Below are 18,902 nucleotides of genomic sequence, written 5' to 3' on the forward strand. Positions count from 1 at the left end.
ATAGCAGAGGGCACTGCTGCCATTACATGCAGCTATGTCTTCTGCAGCATGGGAGGAGCAATCGCTATGCCATCGCTTGTCCCTATGCAGGACAGCGGTGTGCCGGCGGGCGGCAGATCCTGATTCGACAGCATGCTGAAAGATCTAAATTGTCCGATTTATTGGACAATCGGAGGCAGTATAAGACTGCCAGATGATCGCTAATGAGCATTCATAGGAACTCTTGTTAGCAATTATCTGGCAGAAAATATGCCTGTTTAACATACCCTTTAGATCCTGCCCAGACATCATATGGTACATGACAATAGCTTTCTAACAAAGCTAGAACCATCCCTGTACCTCACATGGGTTACAAGCTCCAGTTGTTCAGCTAGATATATTTGAGCCTTGCAGCTCAGGGGTGTGTCCTTTCTGCTGAAGCTCTCTCCCTATAACTGCCACAGTATTTAACAGAACATATAGCTGGTGGCAGTTGAAGAGCACATTCAACTAGCTCAGTGAGATGGACCAAAAAATAAGGAAAACAACAAACCGCAAGTGGGGCTATATTAGATACATTTTTTGAATAGTTCAGTGGCTGTACAAAATTTTTAATTACATGCAATTACAAATGTATTCAGATCTAGATGCTGGTTTGCAAAATGTAGAATATGTTTCATGACACAATCCCTTTAGGTTTGCCATATATAAAAATTGCATGCTTCTGCAGTATTTATTTTTATCCCTATTTACCCTCCTTGAACCACCAGTCTAGGACTAGCCCCATCTCCTTTTAGGCACTTCTGCAGCTGCTGACAGTAGTAGAGGAATATTATCTGTCAGTCTTCCCTTGTCTTGCCGTTATGTCCTCTTTTCAGTTCCGCATTGCTGCAGCGCCACCTGTGCGACCCCAGACCCTTTAAAATTAAATGAAAATAATTAGAGACTACAATTTCATATGATGCCTCCATATGGCATTGTATTACAGAGGTACAGTATGGGCCATCGGACGTCTATTGCCAATATATTTAGCTCATGTGGCACCTAAATGTGCATCTGACTGTGTACACCATATTTTAGCTAAGTCAGAAATTATGTGCTGATTAATTTCTCAGTATAACTTTACAGAAGTGGGGCGCTGTTTTTCTTATTCAGAGCTCTACATCCTCTACATAAGGCCTCCTGCACACGAACGTGCGGGCCGCAATGCACGAACACCGACCGTGGGGCAGCCACAGTGGATCGTGGACCCATTCACTTTAATGGTTCCGCGTTCCGGCTGTTCCGCAAAAAGATAGGACATATTCTATCTTTTTGCAGAACGGAAGTACGGGCCGAAACCCCACGGAAGTACTCCGTAGTGCTCCCGTAGGGTTCCGTTCCGTGCTTCCGTTCCGCATCTCCGGATTTGCGGACCCATTGAAGTGAATGGGTCCGCATCCGTTATGCGGAATGCACACGGAACGGTGCCCGTGTATTGCGGATCCGCAATATGGCAACGGGACACCTATGGTAGTGTGCAGGAGGCCTAACAATATCATTAAATTAATTTTAATAGTTTGTATGAAAATCCTTTAAAGGGGTTGTCTGAGATTTTGATCCTCAGGACAGGTCATTAGTATCTGATTGGTCCAATTCCCAGCACCCCCACCGATCACCTGTTTGAAATGGCTTCAACACTCCAGTGACATCACGCCACTTCCTAGTCCGGTGATGACACATTTTTCAGTCACATGGCCTAGGTTCAGCTCAGTCCCATTTAAGTTAATGGGCCTGAGCTGCAAAACCAAGCACAGCCACTATATAATGTACAGTGCTAAAGCTTGATAAGCTGTGAGGAGGCCACAGCACTAAAGCCTCTTCAAACAGCTGATCAGTGGAGGTTCTGAGAGTTGGAACCCCACCAGTCAGATAATGATGACCTACCCTAAGGATAGGCCATCAACATCAAAATCCTAGAAAAACACTTTAACATTTTATGAAGGTCGCTGTAATTTTGTAATGAATTTCTGTTACCTTTATTGCTCCTATCTTCCATTCTGGGCTGTGGGCACATGACCATGTCCATGTCCATGCAGCTCTTTCTTATTTCTTGTGATATTATCTCCATGGGTGTGTCAAATCAGTAAAAGGGGCAGTGATAGATGAATGTCCATGGAACTAGTTGAGTGTTAGGCAGTGCTTGAGATGTGGCAAAGAAAGAAGAGGTGCATCATGGGTTTGGTTGGATACAGCAATAGAAAGTGCTAAATACAGAATGTAACAAACTGGAATTATTTGTGTACATAGTAAAATGTATCAGGATAGTCTAAATTAAAAATAAAAAAAAAGCATGGGGAAGATGTACATGAGGTAAGCAACTACATGAGCATATCTGTTTAAAATCATAGCAATGCCAGAAAACCCCTTTAAACTGTGCATTTTATTGTACTAACCATAACTGATTTGTTCCTCTACTTAGTAATAACATCAAAGGATCTACAGAAGCATGGAAATATTTGGGTGTGCCCAGTGTCTGATCACGTCTGCACACGCTTCTTTTTCGTGTAAGTAGTGATTTCTCTATATCTGATTTATGAATATTTATATATATTTTTTTCTCTTAAGTTTCAATGGAAAATAAAACGGACAGAAATGGCGCTACAACAGCTTCAAGTTCTCAAGTTTCAGGTTGCATTGGTCAGATGATGGTGCATAGATTGCTATTTTTTTTACCTGCCCATCGGTCCAGGGAAAATATGGCAGTTAGCATCACCACAACTAAGTAACTCTGTCAGCAGGATCAACCCTATGCAACCAGGCGTATAGCCTGGTAGGGTTGATGAAGGTGATTCAAATGATACGAGCGTTGTGGACAAATTTGAACTTTTATTAATATGCAAATGAGCTACTGGAGCACCAGGAGGTGGGCTTATGCAGTTTGAGCACCGCTTCAGCAATGCCCCTGGTGCTCCATACTAATGCCCCTCTCCTTTAAAACATGCCCTCCTCCCTTTAGATTGACAGCGCTATACTTCTGGTCTAGCTATGAGATCTCACACATGGCGCTTGTGCACAACATTTTTGGCTTCATGCAGATGAGCAAAGATGCATACTGTGCACGCGCTGTTCATGTTACTGAGCCCTGAAGCAGTGGCACGAGACAGCTTTGGCTGAAGCAAAGGAGCTTGGTTGCAGGGAGGATGAAAGGGAGAGTATTCTTACCTCCCTCCCCGCCCTGTCTCTTCCCACTGAACCTCCACTGCCACCAATGATAACAGGGAGCATTAAAAAACTTTAGCATAGTACAGTAGCAACATCATGCATTAGGATGGCAATGCATGATATTGCCTTTGCAGATTGCCACCAATGATATAGGTAGCAAAATACAGTAGCAACATCATCCATTAGGATTGCAATGCATGATATTGCTATTGCACACTGCCAACAATGATATTACAATGGACAGTAGTAGCATCAAGTTCGAGAGAGCGAGTGCGCAGGCGTGAGATCTCATCACTAGACCAGAAGCCTAGCGCTGTCAATCTAAAGGGAGGGGGTGTTTTGAAGGAGAAGGGCATCAGTATGGTGCTCCAATAGCTCATTTGCATATTGATACAAGTTAAAATTTCTCCACAATGCTGGTACCTACAGAGAAAAGAAAGGTAGTATTGTTTCAATCAACTTCATCAACTCTACCAGGCTATATGCCCAGTTTATAGGGTTGGCCCTGGTGACAGAGCCGCTAAAGTTTTTGTCTGTGCATATTTTATGATTTATTTTGGTGCAGTCCTAGTTTTTAGTGCATGTTTTGGCCAAAAGCTATATCAGCTGTAAAGTGTTATAAAAAGTGGTGTATTATTCTGATAGTATAAAGCCCTATGGCATGTTGTGTTGCAAATAGGGATTTTTGTGGCACATGATGTTAAATCTTCCCTTTTAAAACATCACAGATTTATACATGTTTACCAATCCAGATCATACATTTAACACAAAATAAAAATTGCACAGGCACAATATTCAGGCACAAAAAAGCATTTCTTAATATATCTGCCCCTGTATGTTTTCCTCCATTTCACTGGTAATGCATTTTGGAGGCTTTTTCTTTTGAACTTTTATATGCAAAGACAAGGGGCACATTTATTAAGGCTGGCGGTTAGGGTGTTTCATTTTTCCAAAGATGTGATTTTCATATGACTTTGCTTACGCCCCGAGTCTCAGTGATGTAGAAGATATATATGCCAAATTTCAAGGGGTTGCACACATTGATCACTTTTATTACTACTCTCACTCCTGTACCTAGGAGGTTGGTCTAAAAATGACTTCAGTTTCAAGATCCCAGGGGCTCTGCATCAAGCAAGGTGGATGGCAAAGACAATATATGCACTTAAAATTGTTCTCTTCACTAAACAGTTGAATATTCCTCAACGAGAATTGAAAGGAATGAAACGGGTTGAACATTTTGTGAGCCTCATATATGTTTGCTTTTTTGGCAACTGTACATTGATGGGCTCCAAAGAATGATTTGGATATGCTACAGCTTCTGAGCACTTACCCAGATGCAGATGTCAAAAAAAGTGCTCACAGTTGCTAAGAGACACCTTTGGTATCTGTCAGAAACAAACGTAGGATTGGCTTTTTTGGATGAACGTATTACTCAGGCTGTTAAGGAAAATATGAAAAAAATTAATAAAAAAAACAACATTTTTTGAAACCAGACCTGCAAAGAAAAAGGAAATGAAACGATTAGAGGGTAAAAACCTAGTTTAAGGAAAAGACCTGAGCCATTTAGTTACTAATAAAACAAAGAAGTTTTTTTAATTGTTTGGGATCCACAACATGAATACTACAGTGATTTTCTAAGAAGCCATGTGATCAAAGTGTGCAACCTCTAAATATTATCCAATCTTCTTGAAATTTAGCATATATATCTGTTACATCACTGAGACTCGGGGAGTAAGCAAAGTCTGCAAAAATGTAACATTTTATTTTTTTCCATTACAAAATGAAACACCCTACTGGAGGTGGATCGCCAAAGTTATGTAGAGGCGTTGGCCTCTACATAACTTCAGCGGATCCACCGCCAGTCTGAATGTAAGGCTACTTTTACATCTGCGCTTTCCCTTTCCACTATTGAAATCTGTCATAGGATCTCAATAGCGGCGGAAAACGCTTCTGTTTTGTCCCCATTCATTGTCAACCAGGATAAAACTGAACTGAACGAAACAGAATGCACCAGAATGCTTTCTGTTCCATTTGGTTGCGTCCCCATCGCGGAAAGAATAACTCTGCAAGCAGCGTTTTTCTGTCCTCGATGTGGTGCGGAGCAAGATGGGTCTGTCATGACTCACAATATAAGTCAATGGGGACAGATCCGTTTTCTCTGACACAATAGAAAACGGATCCGATCCCCATTGACTTACAATGGTTTTAGAGACGGATCCGTCATGGCTATTTTAAAGATAATAAAGTTTCTGAGCTGTCTTACATTTAGACCATTTTCTACACCTAAACCAGGCATAGAAAATAGTAAATGAAACGAGCCTGCCAGCCCTTCCCCGCTCACGCCACGCAGATTCTGCTGCACCATGGCATGTGACAAAATCTGCGCCATGAAGACATTTTATCCCATAAAATGTCTGATCAGCAGGGGTCCCACTGAATATGAAAATGGGGGCCCATTCATCCGTTTGACTGGAGTGGCCGTAGATAACTAAGCACCTGTGAGTGGAAAGAGGGGAAGGGAATTAATTCTCTTGCAAAAAATTCACCCAACATGGGTTTTTAACCCTAATCCCTCTTTATGAGAATTGTGCGGGACCCACTGACACCAAGGTAGACCTCCAACATTTAGAGGTACACCTAAACAAATAAATAGGTGTATAAGTAATTGCTTCTGATACTACACCATTGGTTGAAAGCAGTTTCTAATATTTTGAATCCATTGCAGAAGAAAAGTGATAAAACTTACCAAAATTTGAAAAAATGCCTCAAGTTTCCTTCTTTAAGAAAAGAGACCTCAACTCAATCCAATTTAAGTAGAAAGGACAATTTATCCAGAAATTGCTTAAATAGGGGAGCTCGGTTGTGGATCCATACCTGCAGAATAGACTTGATACCAGTGGCTGCCAGAAAATGTAACAGCTTACAAGCTCTCAGGGGATAAATATCTTTATATTTTATATTTTAATAGTTTAATAGAACAGGTGTTTTCGGACGCAGCGATGCCCATGATATTTCTTTTTTTACTGATTTTTTTTTTTTATTCTAGGGAAAGCGGGGGGGGGGGGTGATTTTTAGATATTTATTATATTTTTTTTTTTAAAATTTAAGTCACCCTAGGTGACTATAACTTGCAATCATTAGATCACCATTTGTATTCTGTAATAGATTTCTTGTACAAGCTCAGGCCTATTGCTACTATGGAATGCCTTCCCTGCTTAACAGGGACATCTGAGTGCTTAAATGCCTGCGGTTTGCCTTGGTTCTCTGCTGTTTTAAACAGACCATTGGCAGTTAAAGCCATCTTTAGAGATTGGACCTCCACTATGTAAAGCAGAAGTCCAGAAGGGGTCAAAGCATAATTTAGATCAGAAGCTATACATTGTCTATTTTTGCTGATACTGCATGCAGAAATGTTGCTTTTTGTTATAATTTAAAAAAAGTAATGGATAGGATAAAGGTAGAGGGGTCAATATCATAAATACACTGCATGTGTGTAGTAATGGTTATTAAGGGCTTTTCTTTATTTATTTAGCTATTACTACATCTGTCCTCATAATCCTTACCAATATTCTGTGTTGATTTTTGTTTGAGGATCAAGTCTATTTTTTCTTTTATATACGTTAAAAAAAAATCAGTTTATACAGTTCTTTGTCTTCTGAATTGTGAATTTATTATTACATGCCATGTGTCAAAATCTAAACTATCAAAGGTATGAAGATGGCCAAGTCGGGGATGCCAACATCAACACTCAGGACCCCAAAATCCAAAAGGAGATCATGCGAGTGATTGGGACACAAGTGTACAGTGGATGAGGGATAATATCCTCAGGATTACAATCAAAACAGAGAGGAGCGGTCTGTACTCTCTGGGACCAAGAACATGGGGCAATCTATGACCTGCTTCGCATATGGAAGATTAAGGGTCCTTTCTGTGACTGAACAGACCCTTTCTAATGTGGAGATAAGGGTCTTGCACTGATCAGGCTCTCCAGGCAAAAGTAAGATATCATTCTATGTGGAGATATCGAAGCCCTGGGACAATTCCTGACATATATTGACTTTATCCTGTGTCAGCACTACCCAATTTCCATACTTAAGCCCCCTACTCTGAAAACTTCTCATTTACAACTCTTTGTTTAACAAAAAAGAAAATGTTAAAAAATAATAAATCTGAACGTTTTATTTCAGTTTCGTTGTTTTTATTATTTAATTATAAATATTATTTGTGGCATTTAAACATGTTTAGCTAGTACACATTAAAGTCAGCTTAGCCATGATTTTGATATTGATCGCCTAGCCTTAGGGTAGGCCATCAATATATGATCGGTGGGGGTCTACCACTGTGTAGTGGATGGAGCTGGTAACTGCATTGCTGCACCATTTACTTCAATGGGAGCAACACTGCAGTTACCAGCTCTGTCCACTACATAATGGACAGAGCTGTATAGTTTTGATGCCTACTTTGGGCACTGGCACTACAATAAACGGCTGACTGGTGGGAATGTGGGTTGTTGAACCCCCAACAATATGATACTGCTGGCCTAACCCGACATTAGGGCATCAAAATCCTGAACAATCCTATTAAAACTGTCTACTATTTTTGGTATATGTTGCATCTGTAAGGATTCAAGTGACTGTCAACATACCTGACATACCTGACCCCCTTTTTAGCCAACTTAGTCAAATAAAAAGTCGGGCTTAAAATTATGACAAATTATGAAATATTATACCTTCCAGGGGGCATTGTTATCAATTGTTAAATTCTGGAGAAAAACTTTAAGGAGAAAAACATGAAAAATTTAAAACAATCAAGTTCAAGGGTTCTAAAAAAGCTTACAGAAGGCTTACAAAGAACTCAATAGGAAATGTAAACAGGATATTAAGGTGGATAAATTAGCCACAGAAAAACTAATTGCAGCCGACATTAAAATAAATCCCCAAAAATGTTATTAATATATCAATGCAGGAGCAGGAGCTCCGTACAGTATTAGAAGGTATTGGCTCCAATGAGCTGAAGTTATTGTTTTTCGAAAGTCTCGAGACTTCGCACAATAGCTTCATAAATTAATTTGTACTGTAAAAAAACATTTTCCGAAGGTTCGGTTCTCATCGGAGCCAATACATTCTAATACTGTACAAAGCTCCTGCTCCGTACAGTATTAGAACAAAGTTTTATGCAAATTGACTTTGGATGTTTCATCCGAAGTCGATTCGCTCATCCTTACTTGCCACACCTTATTTTCCCAGGTGTGGCTATTATGGTCATTTAACCTTCTCTATTTATTGTTGTTTCTCCCACTATGCTTTGCGGTTTATAGCTTCTGTTGGAGTTGTGAATAGCTGGTGTGTATTTTGTTTAGGTTATTTTTGTGTGTTGCATTTCCCTATCATGTATTTAGATCTGAGGGAGACTCCTGTTCGTCCTTCCTTTTTTCAGTCCTGACATTAGAGTGAGTTAGGACACTAGCTATTCCGGCGTATGAACTCACCTAACTCTTGGGTCTGTTCATACTGGTAGTGAGTCAGGACTTTGATTAGGGTTTTACTAGGAGATGTCCATCTCCTTTCCCTAGTTTCCAGGCCTTATTCCCTCACCCCTTTCCCTCCTATCTTCCCAAATCCGAATGTGACAGCCACATCTTGAATATGGGATTCAGTTCTGGCTTGAAAAGGGTTCAGAGGCAAGTGACTAGATTATTAAATAGGATGGAAGGTTTGTCTTATAATGAGAGACTTAAAAATTGGTCTTGATCAGCTCGAAAAAAAGATGCCTTAGAGGTGATCTATATACTAGTATAAATACACATGTGATCAATACAAAGAAACTACCACATGATTTATTAATTCCAAGGACTTTACAAAGGACCAGGGGACATTCTTTGCATGTGGCGGAAATGTGATTTACACATCAATACAGGAAACAATTGTTTACAGTAAGATTAGTCATACTGTGGAGTGCCCTAAACTAAGAGGTAGGAATGGCAGATACTATGTCAGCATTTAACCCCTTCCAAACCCTGCCATTTTCACCTTCCTGACCCTGACTAATTTTGCAAATCTGACATGTCACTTTATGTGGTAATAACTTTGGAATACTTTTATCCAACCAATTCTGAGTTTTTTAGTGACAAATTGTAGTTTGTGTTAGTGGTAAATTTGTGTTGCTATGTTTTACCTTTATTTATAAAAACTTCTAAAATTTACTAGGAGAGAAAGCACCCCAAATTTTGTTACATATTTTTCCTGAGTATAACAGTTCCCCCTATGTGGTCATAAACTGCTGTTTGGGTCCACTGTAGTATTTAGAAAAGAGAGAGCACCAGGTGCATATGAGTCCTAGCTTGGTGATTTATGCAGTACTGGCCAACAACTGCAGAGGCTCTGAGGTGAAGTAAAAAAAAGAAACTCTGGTGCTGCGTTTGCTGCATGAGGTAGTGGTCTGCATCACAGTTACTGCATGTCACGAACCAGCGGGTGTGAACCCACTGTGCCACGTGTCCTACCTCCTCTAAGGGCGTTGTCTAAGTGAACCCCTCGATCTTCACAGTACCCCTGATGGTGGGGATAGACTTTCCCGAGGGGAACACCGGGTCGCTACCCCTTGAGGAGGATAGGCACACGAGGCAGCTGGTCCAGGCAGACCAGGAGGTACCTGAGAAAGGTACCAGAAGTACAGGCGTTGTCAGCAGGCTGAGTCGTAACCAGGAGCAACAGTGCAGGACCGAAGGATGAGGCAGAGGCGAAATCAGACAGGCAAAAGGTCAGGGAAGGCGGCACAGGTAGAGGTCAGGCAATCTGGGTCGGCAACGGGAGAGTCAAGACAAGCAGGCAGGGATCAAATGGGTAGCAGAATCCAGGAACACAAGTACGAGTCAGGAACACATGAACACAAGCAGATATCAGGAACCTTAGCAGGACACAAGGACCTTGACACTGAGGCATCTGGGAAGGGGGCTGAGCCACTTATATATGTGCAGAAGGGCTAGGATTGGTCAACAAGGTCATATGACCTAACCCATAAAGCCCAGAGAGTGACGCGTGCAGGCCCTTAAGAAAGTGCTGCAGGAAACAAGCAGCAAGCATTCTGTGGCCAGGGCAGAAACTATGGAGCAGATCCTAGAACAACATTACCTACACAGACAATGCCCAGAAATTCAGCGGTGAATGGGAAGCACTGGCCGCAGATCACCACTGAACACATCGCCCGGGACCGCGGCGGTAAGCAGGGGAAAAGCGGCGCACAGCAGCCGCTATTACACTGCACATTTTTATTGGACTGTATCTTATTGACTATTTGAAAAAAATTAATAAACAACAACGTTAAATAAAGCAATTCAGTTGATCACATACTAGTGTACTTAACGTCTCAGTGTGTGTCACAGTTTCCAATCGTATATTGTAGGAGATTCTGTCCAATTGATCTTTTAAAAAGAAATATTTCAAAGTGTATTAGTGTAAGTCAGTTGATCAGAGACTAGTGTGCCTGAGGAATTGTTCTGTGTCCCAGTTATATTCAACAATATAGTGCACTTTTAGCGAATAGACTGTGTGACATCTGATTGCTTTTCTTCATAAGCTTTGAATTAAAACTAAAGTCTAATAAAAGGTGGAGTGGCAATTTACGGGGCAATGTAAGAGAAAACACCTGTGCCACGTCATCTGCCAGTGAAAATGTGTGTGGCTATTAGATCAAATAGCAGCAGCAAAGACGGCACTGGCCTTCTGGCCAATAGTAGAGTGCCACAGTTGTCCTTTTGCCTCTGGTAGACATGCTGAGTCTGACACCATGCCTTTGAGAGAGAAGAAGCAAAAAACAAAAAAGAGGTTTAGGATACACAATATTATGGGTGGGTGTACAATCCTGAGAAAGAGAAAATAGAAGTACCCCAAGGGTCGGGCGCCAAGAGGGTGGATAAAGAATCTATAGGTCTACGTGGTTTAGGATCCAAACGGGCGGGGAAGGCTGCACAAGTGGTACGAGTGTACAATAGCTAGCACCCTGGTAAGCGTATATGAAAAAAGATTACAAGTTCAATCCGCGGGATGGGTCACCCCGCGTCTGAGCCGTAACAAAAACCACACCAATAGGCGCCAATCCCTGTACCTATGAGTAATCCTGGTTATAAGTGATAGAATTCCCAGACAATATTAAGTATAAACATACAGAAGGCAGTTTAGTTTGTGATCATTTGGCCCATAGCTATATAGAGAGAATAAAAGATGTCTCCAATATCAAGTATTCTACTCACTTCACAGGGGGGATGTCCGTTGGATAAAGCTCAAGACACCTTCGGACAGAGCCCCCCTCCCCGCCAGGTCCACTTTTCGTATGATGGAAAAAGATGGCAGCCGGGTCTCCAGCGTCTTAACAATTCCCTTTTATTGGACAATATACGGCACTCAACACGTTTTGGGGGTCGCATGCCTCCTTCTTCAGGAGTAATACAACAATCATAAAAAAAGCTGATAGTCCTAACAATCCTACCTTATGGTCACCCTTTTATACATGAGCATTAAAATGAGAACTTTAAGTGTCGTCCCACTTCCGGTTTCGGCATGGGACGCATGTATTTTCTAGTCAGGCGGTATATAATGATATATAAATGCATATATTGTGCTGCCCGAATTACCTCTGCAAGAGGTGGGGATTCTTACTCATTAGTTTTTCTCTTTGTCCGGGTCTTCAGGATCGTAGTGGGTCCGTGCGCTCCACCGTGGAACGCACGGCCACGTCCTTCCGGTTCCTGTTTAACTAAAATCCCGCCTAACTTCCAGCGTGCACTCCACCGTGGAGCGCAAAGCCGGAAGTCCGCCGTCTCTCTTCCTGGTGATTGCGCTCACAGGAGGCGTGGCTGTGCATGCAACCCTGAAGCGCAAAGCCGGAGGTTACGCAAACCCAATAGAAGTTATTCATACCCATGGAGGGCGTAGCATTTTGCTGGCTAGGGTGGCCAGATAGGAACCTCACAAAAAGGGGATAAGGAGGGAAAAGGGGGGATTTGAAAAAAGGGGAGACCATAAAGGCACAGAATTGGACATTAAGATATCTAAACATGTAAACAAATAAATAGTTAAGATCATATTTCAATGAATATAATGAAATGTAATAAAGAGGACAATATATTAATGTATATTCAAATATCATAAAAAATCTCCTTACTAAATCTAAAATAATTAGATATAGTAGATTATAAACAATATATAAAGAAGTGAATAGACATATATAAAAAGGTAAAAAATATATATATATATATATATATATATATATATATATATATATATATATATATATATATATATATATATATATTATATACAGTACAGACCAAAAGTTTGGACACACCTCATTCAAAGAGTTTTCTTTATTTTCATGACTATGAAAATGGTAGATTCACACTGAAGGCATCAAAACTATGAATTAACACATGTGGAATTATATACATAACAAAAAAGTGTGAAACAACAGAAAATATGTCATATTCTAGGTTCTTCAAAGTAGCCACCTTTTGCTTTGATTACTGCTTTGCACACTCTTGGCATTCTCTTGATGAGCTTCAAGAGGTAGTCACCTGAAATGGTCTTCCAACAGTCTTGAAGAAGTTACCAGAGATGCTTAGCACTTGTTGGCCCTTTTGCCTTCACTCTGCGGTCCAGCTCACCCCAAACCATCTCGATTGGGTTCAGGTTCGGTGACTGTGGAGGCCAGGTCACCTGGAGCAGCACCCCATCACTCTCCTTCATAGTCAAATAGCCCTTACACAGCCTGCAGGTGTGTTTGGGGTCATTGTCCTGTTGAAAAATAAATGATGGTCCAACTAAACGCAAACCGGATGGAATAGCATGCCGCTGCAAGATGCTGTGGTAGCCATGCTGGTTCAGTATGCCTTCAATTTTGAATAAATCCCCAACAGTGTCACCAACAAAGCACCCCCACACCATCACACCTCCTCCTCCATGCTTCACGGTGGGAACCAGGCATGTAGAGTCCATCCGTTCACCTTTTCTGCGTCGCACAAAGACACGGTGGTTGGAACCAAAGATCTCAAATTTGGACTCATCAGACCAAAGCACAGATTTCCACTGGTCTAATGTCCATTCCTTGTGTTCTTTAGCCCAAACAAGTCTCTTCTGCTTGTTGCCTGTCCTTAGCAGTGGTTTCCTAGCAGATATTCTACCATGAAGGCCTGATTCACACAGTCTCCTCTTAACAGTTGTTCTAGAGATGTGTCTGCTGCTAGAACTCTGTGTGGCATTGACCTGGTCTCTAATCTGAGCTGCTGTTAACCTGCGATTTCTGAGGCTGGTGACTCAGATGAACTTATCCTCCGCAGCAGAGGTGACTCTTGGTCTTCCTTTCCTCGGGCGGTCCGCATGTGAGCCAGTTTCTTTGTAGCGCTTGATGGTTTTTGTGACTGCACTTGGGGACACTTTCAAAGTTTTCCCAATTTTTCGGACTGACTGACCTTCATTTCTTAAAGTAATGATGGCCACTTGTTTTTCTTTACTTAGCTGCTTTTTTCTTGCCATAATACAAATTCTAACAGTCTATTCAGTAGGACTATCAGCTGTGTATCCACCTGACTTCTCCACAACGCAACTGATGGTCCCAACCCCATTTATAAGGCAAGAAATCCCACTTATTAAACCTGACAGGGCACACCTGTGAAGTAAAAACCATCTTAGGTGACTACCTCTTGAAGCTCATCAAGAGAATGCCAAGAGTGTGCAAAGCAGTAATCAAAGCAAAAGGTGGCTACTTTGAAGAACCTAGAATATGACATATTTTCAGTTGTTTCACACGTTTTTGTTATGTATATAATTCCACATGTGTTAATTCATAGTTTTGATGCCTTCAGTGTGAATCTACAATTTTCATAGTCAGGAAAATAAAGAAAACTCTTTGAATGAGAAGGTGTGTCCAAACTTTTGGTCTGTACTGTATATATATATATATATATATATATATATCTCTATAATACCAAACTATATATACAGTATGTGGAGATGATCCCTACGTATTATTTTTCTTTTCTCCTTTCTTGAAGCTCTTAGTATTTCAGAATTGATTCATGAGCACGGTAACTGGAGGATCGAACCATGTTCAGAACCTACCTATCCCCACCCGTACCATGGGTTTTGGTGCTCAATTAAACTTCCTAATGAAAAATGTACCTTATGGACGGTTTTTGGAAATTTTATGTATTCAATTTGGGTGTTATGTACCCACTGCCTCGTCCCCTATGACCTCATTGTTGGTACTTTATTTTCCTTTTTCTTTTTTGTCGTTTTTCAACCATGCCTTTGAGCCAGTGTTCAGCGCATTACTTCTGTTACTCCTCCATAACAACTAATTTGTGGATCAATAGAAGCATTTATTTTCAATCATCTCTGTCTGCACTGACCCCTCCTAGTGGGTACTTAAGGAAATGGGGTACCTAAGGAAAATATTCCAGATAGTAGTGTTCCTGTTGATGACTTGTATGAGGATAGTCAGCATATGGACTGCTATGAAATGAAGATTCAGGCGGAGCTGGAGGACTTGATGACTAAAATGCATAGCTGTGTTGGCGGTGGTAGTATGGCAGTTGCAGCCATAGTGGTTGTAGTGGTACGGGCCCTGCTAGCGGTGGTAGTGACACATTTTCCATTTTTATAGTCCTCACTCTGATATGATAATATCTGAGACACTTAGCCAATATATTTTGATCAAAACACATCTGAGCCCGCCTACCAAGCACCAAGGTGGTCTCAGGTCAGGCGGGTCCTACGCTAAACCTACCTAAGCCATTGGGCTTCTATGTTCAGGAGCGCAGACGCCGCACATATGGTGTGCTGCTCCTAGTCACCTCCATGTGCATCAAGCAACCAATGGGAGGAGGAGCAAGCACACCCATATGTACCACCTAATCAAGGCGCTCTATTGGATAGGAAGGGCAAAAGTGCAGAGGAATGCTACTCCCAAGATGAAATAGGTGCGCATTCACACTTGAAAGTGCCACTCCCTTAAGCAAATACTGCATAGACAAAAAAAAATCACAGAAAAAAACTAAGATAAAAACATTCTGCACAATATGATATACAAATGTGCGAATGTCCCTGGCCATATTATTGAAGAAAATCACAGAAATAAGATAATAATGCACTTAGTAAAGTAGATGCAAGCATTATATATGGACAAAGTCCTCACTCTGATATCATAATATCTGAGACACTTAGCCAATATATTTTGATCAAAACACATCTGAGCCCGCCTACCAAGCGCCAAGGTGGTCTCAGGTCAGGCGGGTCCTACGCTAAACCTACCTAGCCTTTCTTCTGCCTGAGGCGAAAACTGAAACAGCGCCCCCAAATGCCAATTTCTTACCCTAACCCCTTTGCCATAATGAAAGCACTCATTGCCCATGGCCCTTCCGCTGCCCCCCTCTTGCCCCTACCTGGTGGCGAAAGGTGAAAAAATATAGTCAGGGGTGCACCACTAATGAGGGTGGTGCACCCCTGACTATATTTTTTTACAGGGCCACTGAATGGAACAACGGATGCGGACAGCACACAGTGTGCTGTCCGCATCTTTTGCGGCCCCTTTGAAATGAATGGGTCAGCACCCGTTCCGCAATTTTGCAGACATACGGTCAAGTGAATGGACCCGTACTCTGCTTTTTACTCCAAATCACATAAAACTATATATGACAGAGCTCAGCTTCTCTCCATCATGGCCTGCTCTCAGAGAGGGAAGCAGAAATCACCTGACAGGTTCTCTTTACTAAACAGGTTCCTTTCCATGTGTTTGAAGGGTTGTACGTATTTCTTGTTTACTGTGATGAAATGCTGACCTCTAGTGGCTGACTGTGTTATTTGACAGTATGAATGTTAAGAGAAACCTTCACAGGTCACTGACATCTCCCAGTGTACAGAACAATCAACATGCTACACCAGTGGTGGTCATCTGAAAATATGTGGGTGTCTAAAATGCAGTCCATCGTGCTGGTCCAAGAGGTAGGCACACACGTGTCTTATATGTTCACACAGCTGTATTTAGAATTTGGTCGATCACGCCATACATCTATATAACTTCAGCCAATGGCCAGTCACATTTCTGACAGACAGACGTCCGCCGACGGCTATTGAGAATGATAATTCATACCATTTTGGTTGACTTTCTCCTCATGTGTATGGCCAGTTTTGCATGAAAAGCAAGAGGCAGTTGTATGACTCTCTACACAGTGGAGGCAAAAGCTCTGGACTTGATCTGAATGTATGCATATTACTAGTGTTAAGGGTGTTATGTTCGCCCTTGCCTTGTATTTACAAAATGTCAAGATCTTAATTAAAAAAAGAACAAGCGATATAACACAATGTTCAGAGATACAAAATGACAAAAACACTTGAACTAGAAAATCTACATCCAGTGGCATACCTTGCATGGAGACATACCCCCTCCCCCACATAGTAAAGAGAACTCCATGCAGCCACCCTTAGGAGGCGCTTACTGCATAGGGGATCTCACTCCATAGAGACTTATACAACTTCTATTGAGTTCTATCGTAGCTGGATAAATTGTACTGAGCTCTCCCTAGTGGTAAGACCTTCTTCATTCACAATGGGATATTGATTAATAAGTGTGTTTATAGAAGATTTGTAGCATAAATAGCATCATCTTCATTTCAGATGAACACTATACTTTGGTGCATTTTGGGGTCAGTGGTGTTTTCCAAAATGCAGCATGCTTTAGGTGTTGCTAAAAAAAAACAATGCACAAAGGAAGCTTTAGAAAAAGGTCTAACTATGCCCCATCTTCCACTTGTGAATGCGGTTAATTTTGTATTTAATTCCCTGCAGTCTATACCTTTTACAGGATGTACCTATCTTTGTGCCTGCTAGCTAAGATTTTCCAGAGGGTCCTTGGTAAGGCTACATTCACACTTGCGCTTGATCGGATCCGTTCTGAACGGATCCGATCATATTAATGCAGACGGAGGCTCCGTTCAGTACGGATCCGTCTGCATTAATAACTTAGAAAAATTTCTAAGTCTGAAAGTAGCCTGAGCGGATCCGTTCAGACTTTCAATGTAAAGTCAATGGGGGACGGATCCGCTTGAAGATTGAGCCATATGGTGTCATCTTCAAGCGGATCCGTTCCCATTGACTTACAATGTAAGTCTGAACGGATCCGCTCGCCTCCGCACGGCCAGGCGGTTCAGCTGTCCGCCTGGACCGTGCGGAGGCGAGCGGAGGCTGAACGCCGCCATTCAGACTGCATCAGGGCTGGACGGAGGCGTTCGGGTCCGCTCGTGAGCTCCTTCAAACGGAGCTCACGAGCGGACCGACGAACGCAAGTGTGAAAGTAGCCTAAGATCTGCATGCTGTATATATCATCTTGCATAATCTTGCAACCGGTACCTTGGACAAACTCGAGTTGGGAAAATGCTTTTTTTACAGTAGAAATTGATTTATGAAGTTATTATGCGAAGTCTCTCTAGAGTTTGCGAAGTAATAACTTCGGCTCATAGGAGCCAACACATTGTAATACTGTATGGAGTGCTCAGTCCGTACAGTATTCAAACAAAGTATTATGAATTGCGAATATGAAACATCCGAAGTTGATTCGCTCATCCCTAATGACTATCTATGTTCCTCAGAGTAGATAGCATCTGTTTGTCTGTTGTTAAATAGTTTGATTCTTAAAGGGAACCTGTCACCCAAAAATCGCCTATTAAGCTGTTTACAGTACCTTATAGTGCTGTATAGTCGTTTCCTGATGCACTTTTTGTTAGTGTTGCAGCATGTATGCTCAGTCAGAAATCGATGTTATATTCAGCTGCTGCCCCGTGCTTCAAGTCAGGCTTGAAGTCACGGGGGCAGCGGCCTCGGCGTCTTACATGGCCCTCTCCCCGCCCCCTGCCTCTGTGACTGACAGCCGAAATCCGATTCCGGGACCGCGCTCAACGGCCGCATGCGCAGTAAAGGGCGGCAGGAGCGCGGTCCCGGCTGCCGCGCGTACTACGCGCCGTCTTACAGGATGTCGGGGCGCATGCGCAGTGCGGCGAAAGTAAGACGGCGCGTAGTACGCGCGGCAGCCGGGACCGCGCTCCTGCCGCCCTTTACTGCGCATGCGGCCGTTGAGCGCGGTCCCGGAATCGGATTTCGGCTGTCAGTCACAGAGGCAGGGGGCGGGGAGAGGGCCATGTAAGACGCCGAGGCCGCTGCCCCCGTGACTTCAAGCCTGACTTGAAGCACGGGGCAGCAGCTGAATATAACATCGATTTCTGACTGAGCATACATGCTGCAAAACTAACAAAAAGTGCATCAGGAAACGACTATACAGCACTATAAGGTACTGTAAACAGCTTAATAGGCGATTTTTGGGTGACAGGTTCCCTTTAAGGCTGTATTGGAGAGTCTGATTTAACAGGCGATTGTCAGTAAAGAAGGGTTCCTTCACTGCAATCACCTGCTCACTAGCGGAGGAGACCACTGCTATTACATGCAGCGATCTCCTCCTCAGTATGGGGAGGAACGATCATTATACCATTGCTCTTCCCTATACAGAATCATTGTTTGACGGCAGCAGATCAAGATTAGAAACCACGACCTGCCGGTAGGCTCTTCCTGCTCTTGCGTTGTGATCAGCTTATTAATTATCTTAACCCCTTCAACCCTGGGATAGTTTTTGCCATCCATCCCAGGCCATTTTTTGCAAATCTGACATGTGTCACTTTTTGT

The 18,902-nt window shown here is 42.2% G+C and overlaps 1 protein-coding gene across 3 annotated transcripts in view; it reads left to right on the top strand.

Annotated features, from left to right (window-relative positions):
* Window positions 1-7,339, top strand: part of PARP6 (poly(ADP-ribose) polymerase family member 6) — an 86,334-nt gene extending 78,995 nt beyond the window's left edge. For all 3 annotated transcript variants that reach the window (XM_044279831.1, XM_044279833.1, XM_044279832.1), the window contains 2 exons: window positions 2,441-2,525; window positions 6,893-7,339. In XM_044279831.1, coding sequence (XP_044135766.1) covers window positions 2,441-2,525; window positions 6,893-6,995 — 188 coding nt within the window. In that variant the 3' untranslated portion in view covers window positions 6,996-7,339. The remainder of the gene's footprint in view (window positions 1-2,440; window positions 2,526-6,892) is intronic.
* Window positions 7,340-18,902: the final 11,563 nt, after the last annotated feature.

Source organism: Bufo gargarizans, chromosome 2 (assembly GCF_014858855.1).
Source record: "Bufo gargarizans isolate SCDJY-AF-19 chromosome 2, ASM1485885v1, whole genome shotgun sequence".
Lineage (NCBI taxonomy): Eukaryota > Metazoa > Chordata > Amphibia > Anura > Bufonidae > Bufo > Bufo gargarizans.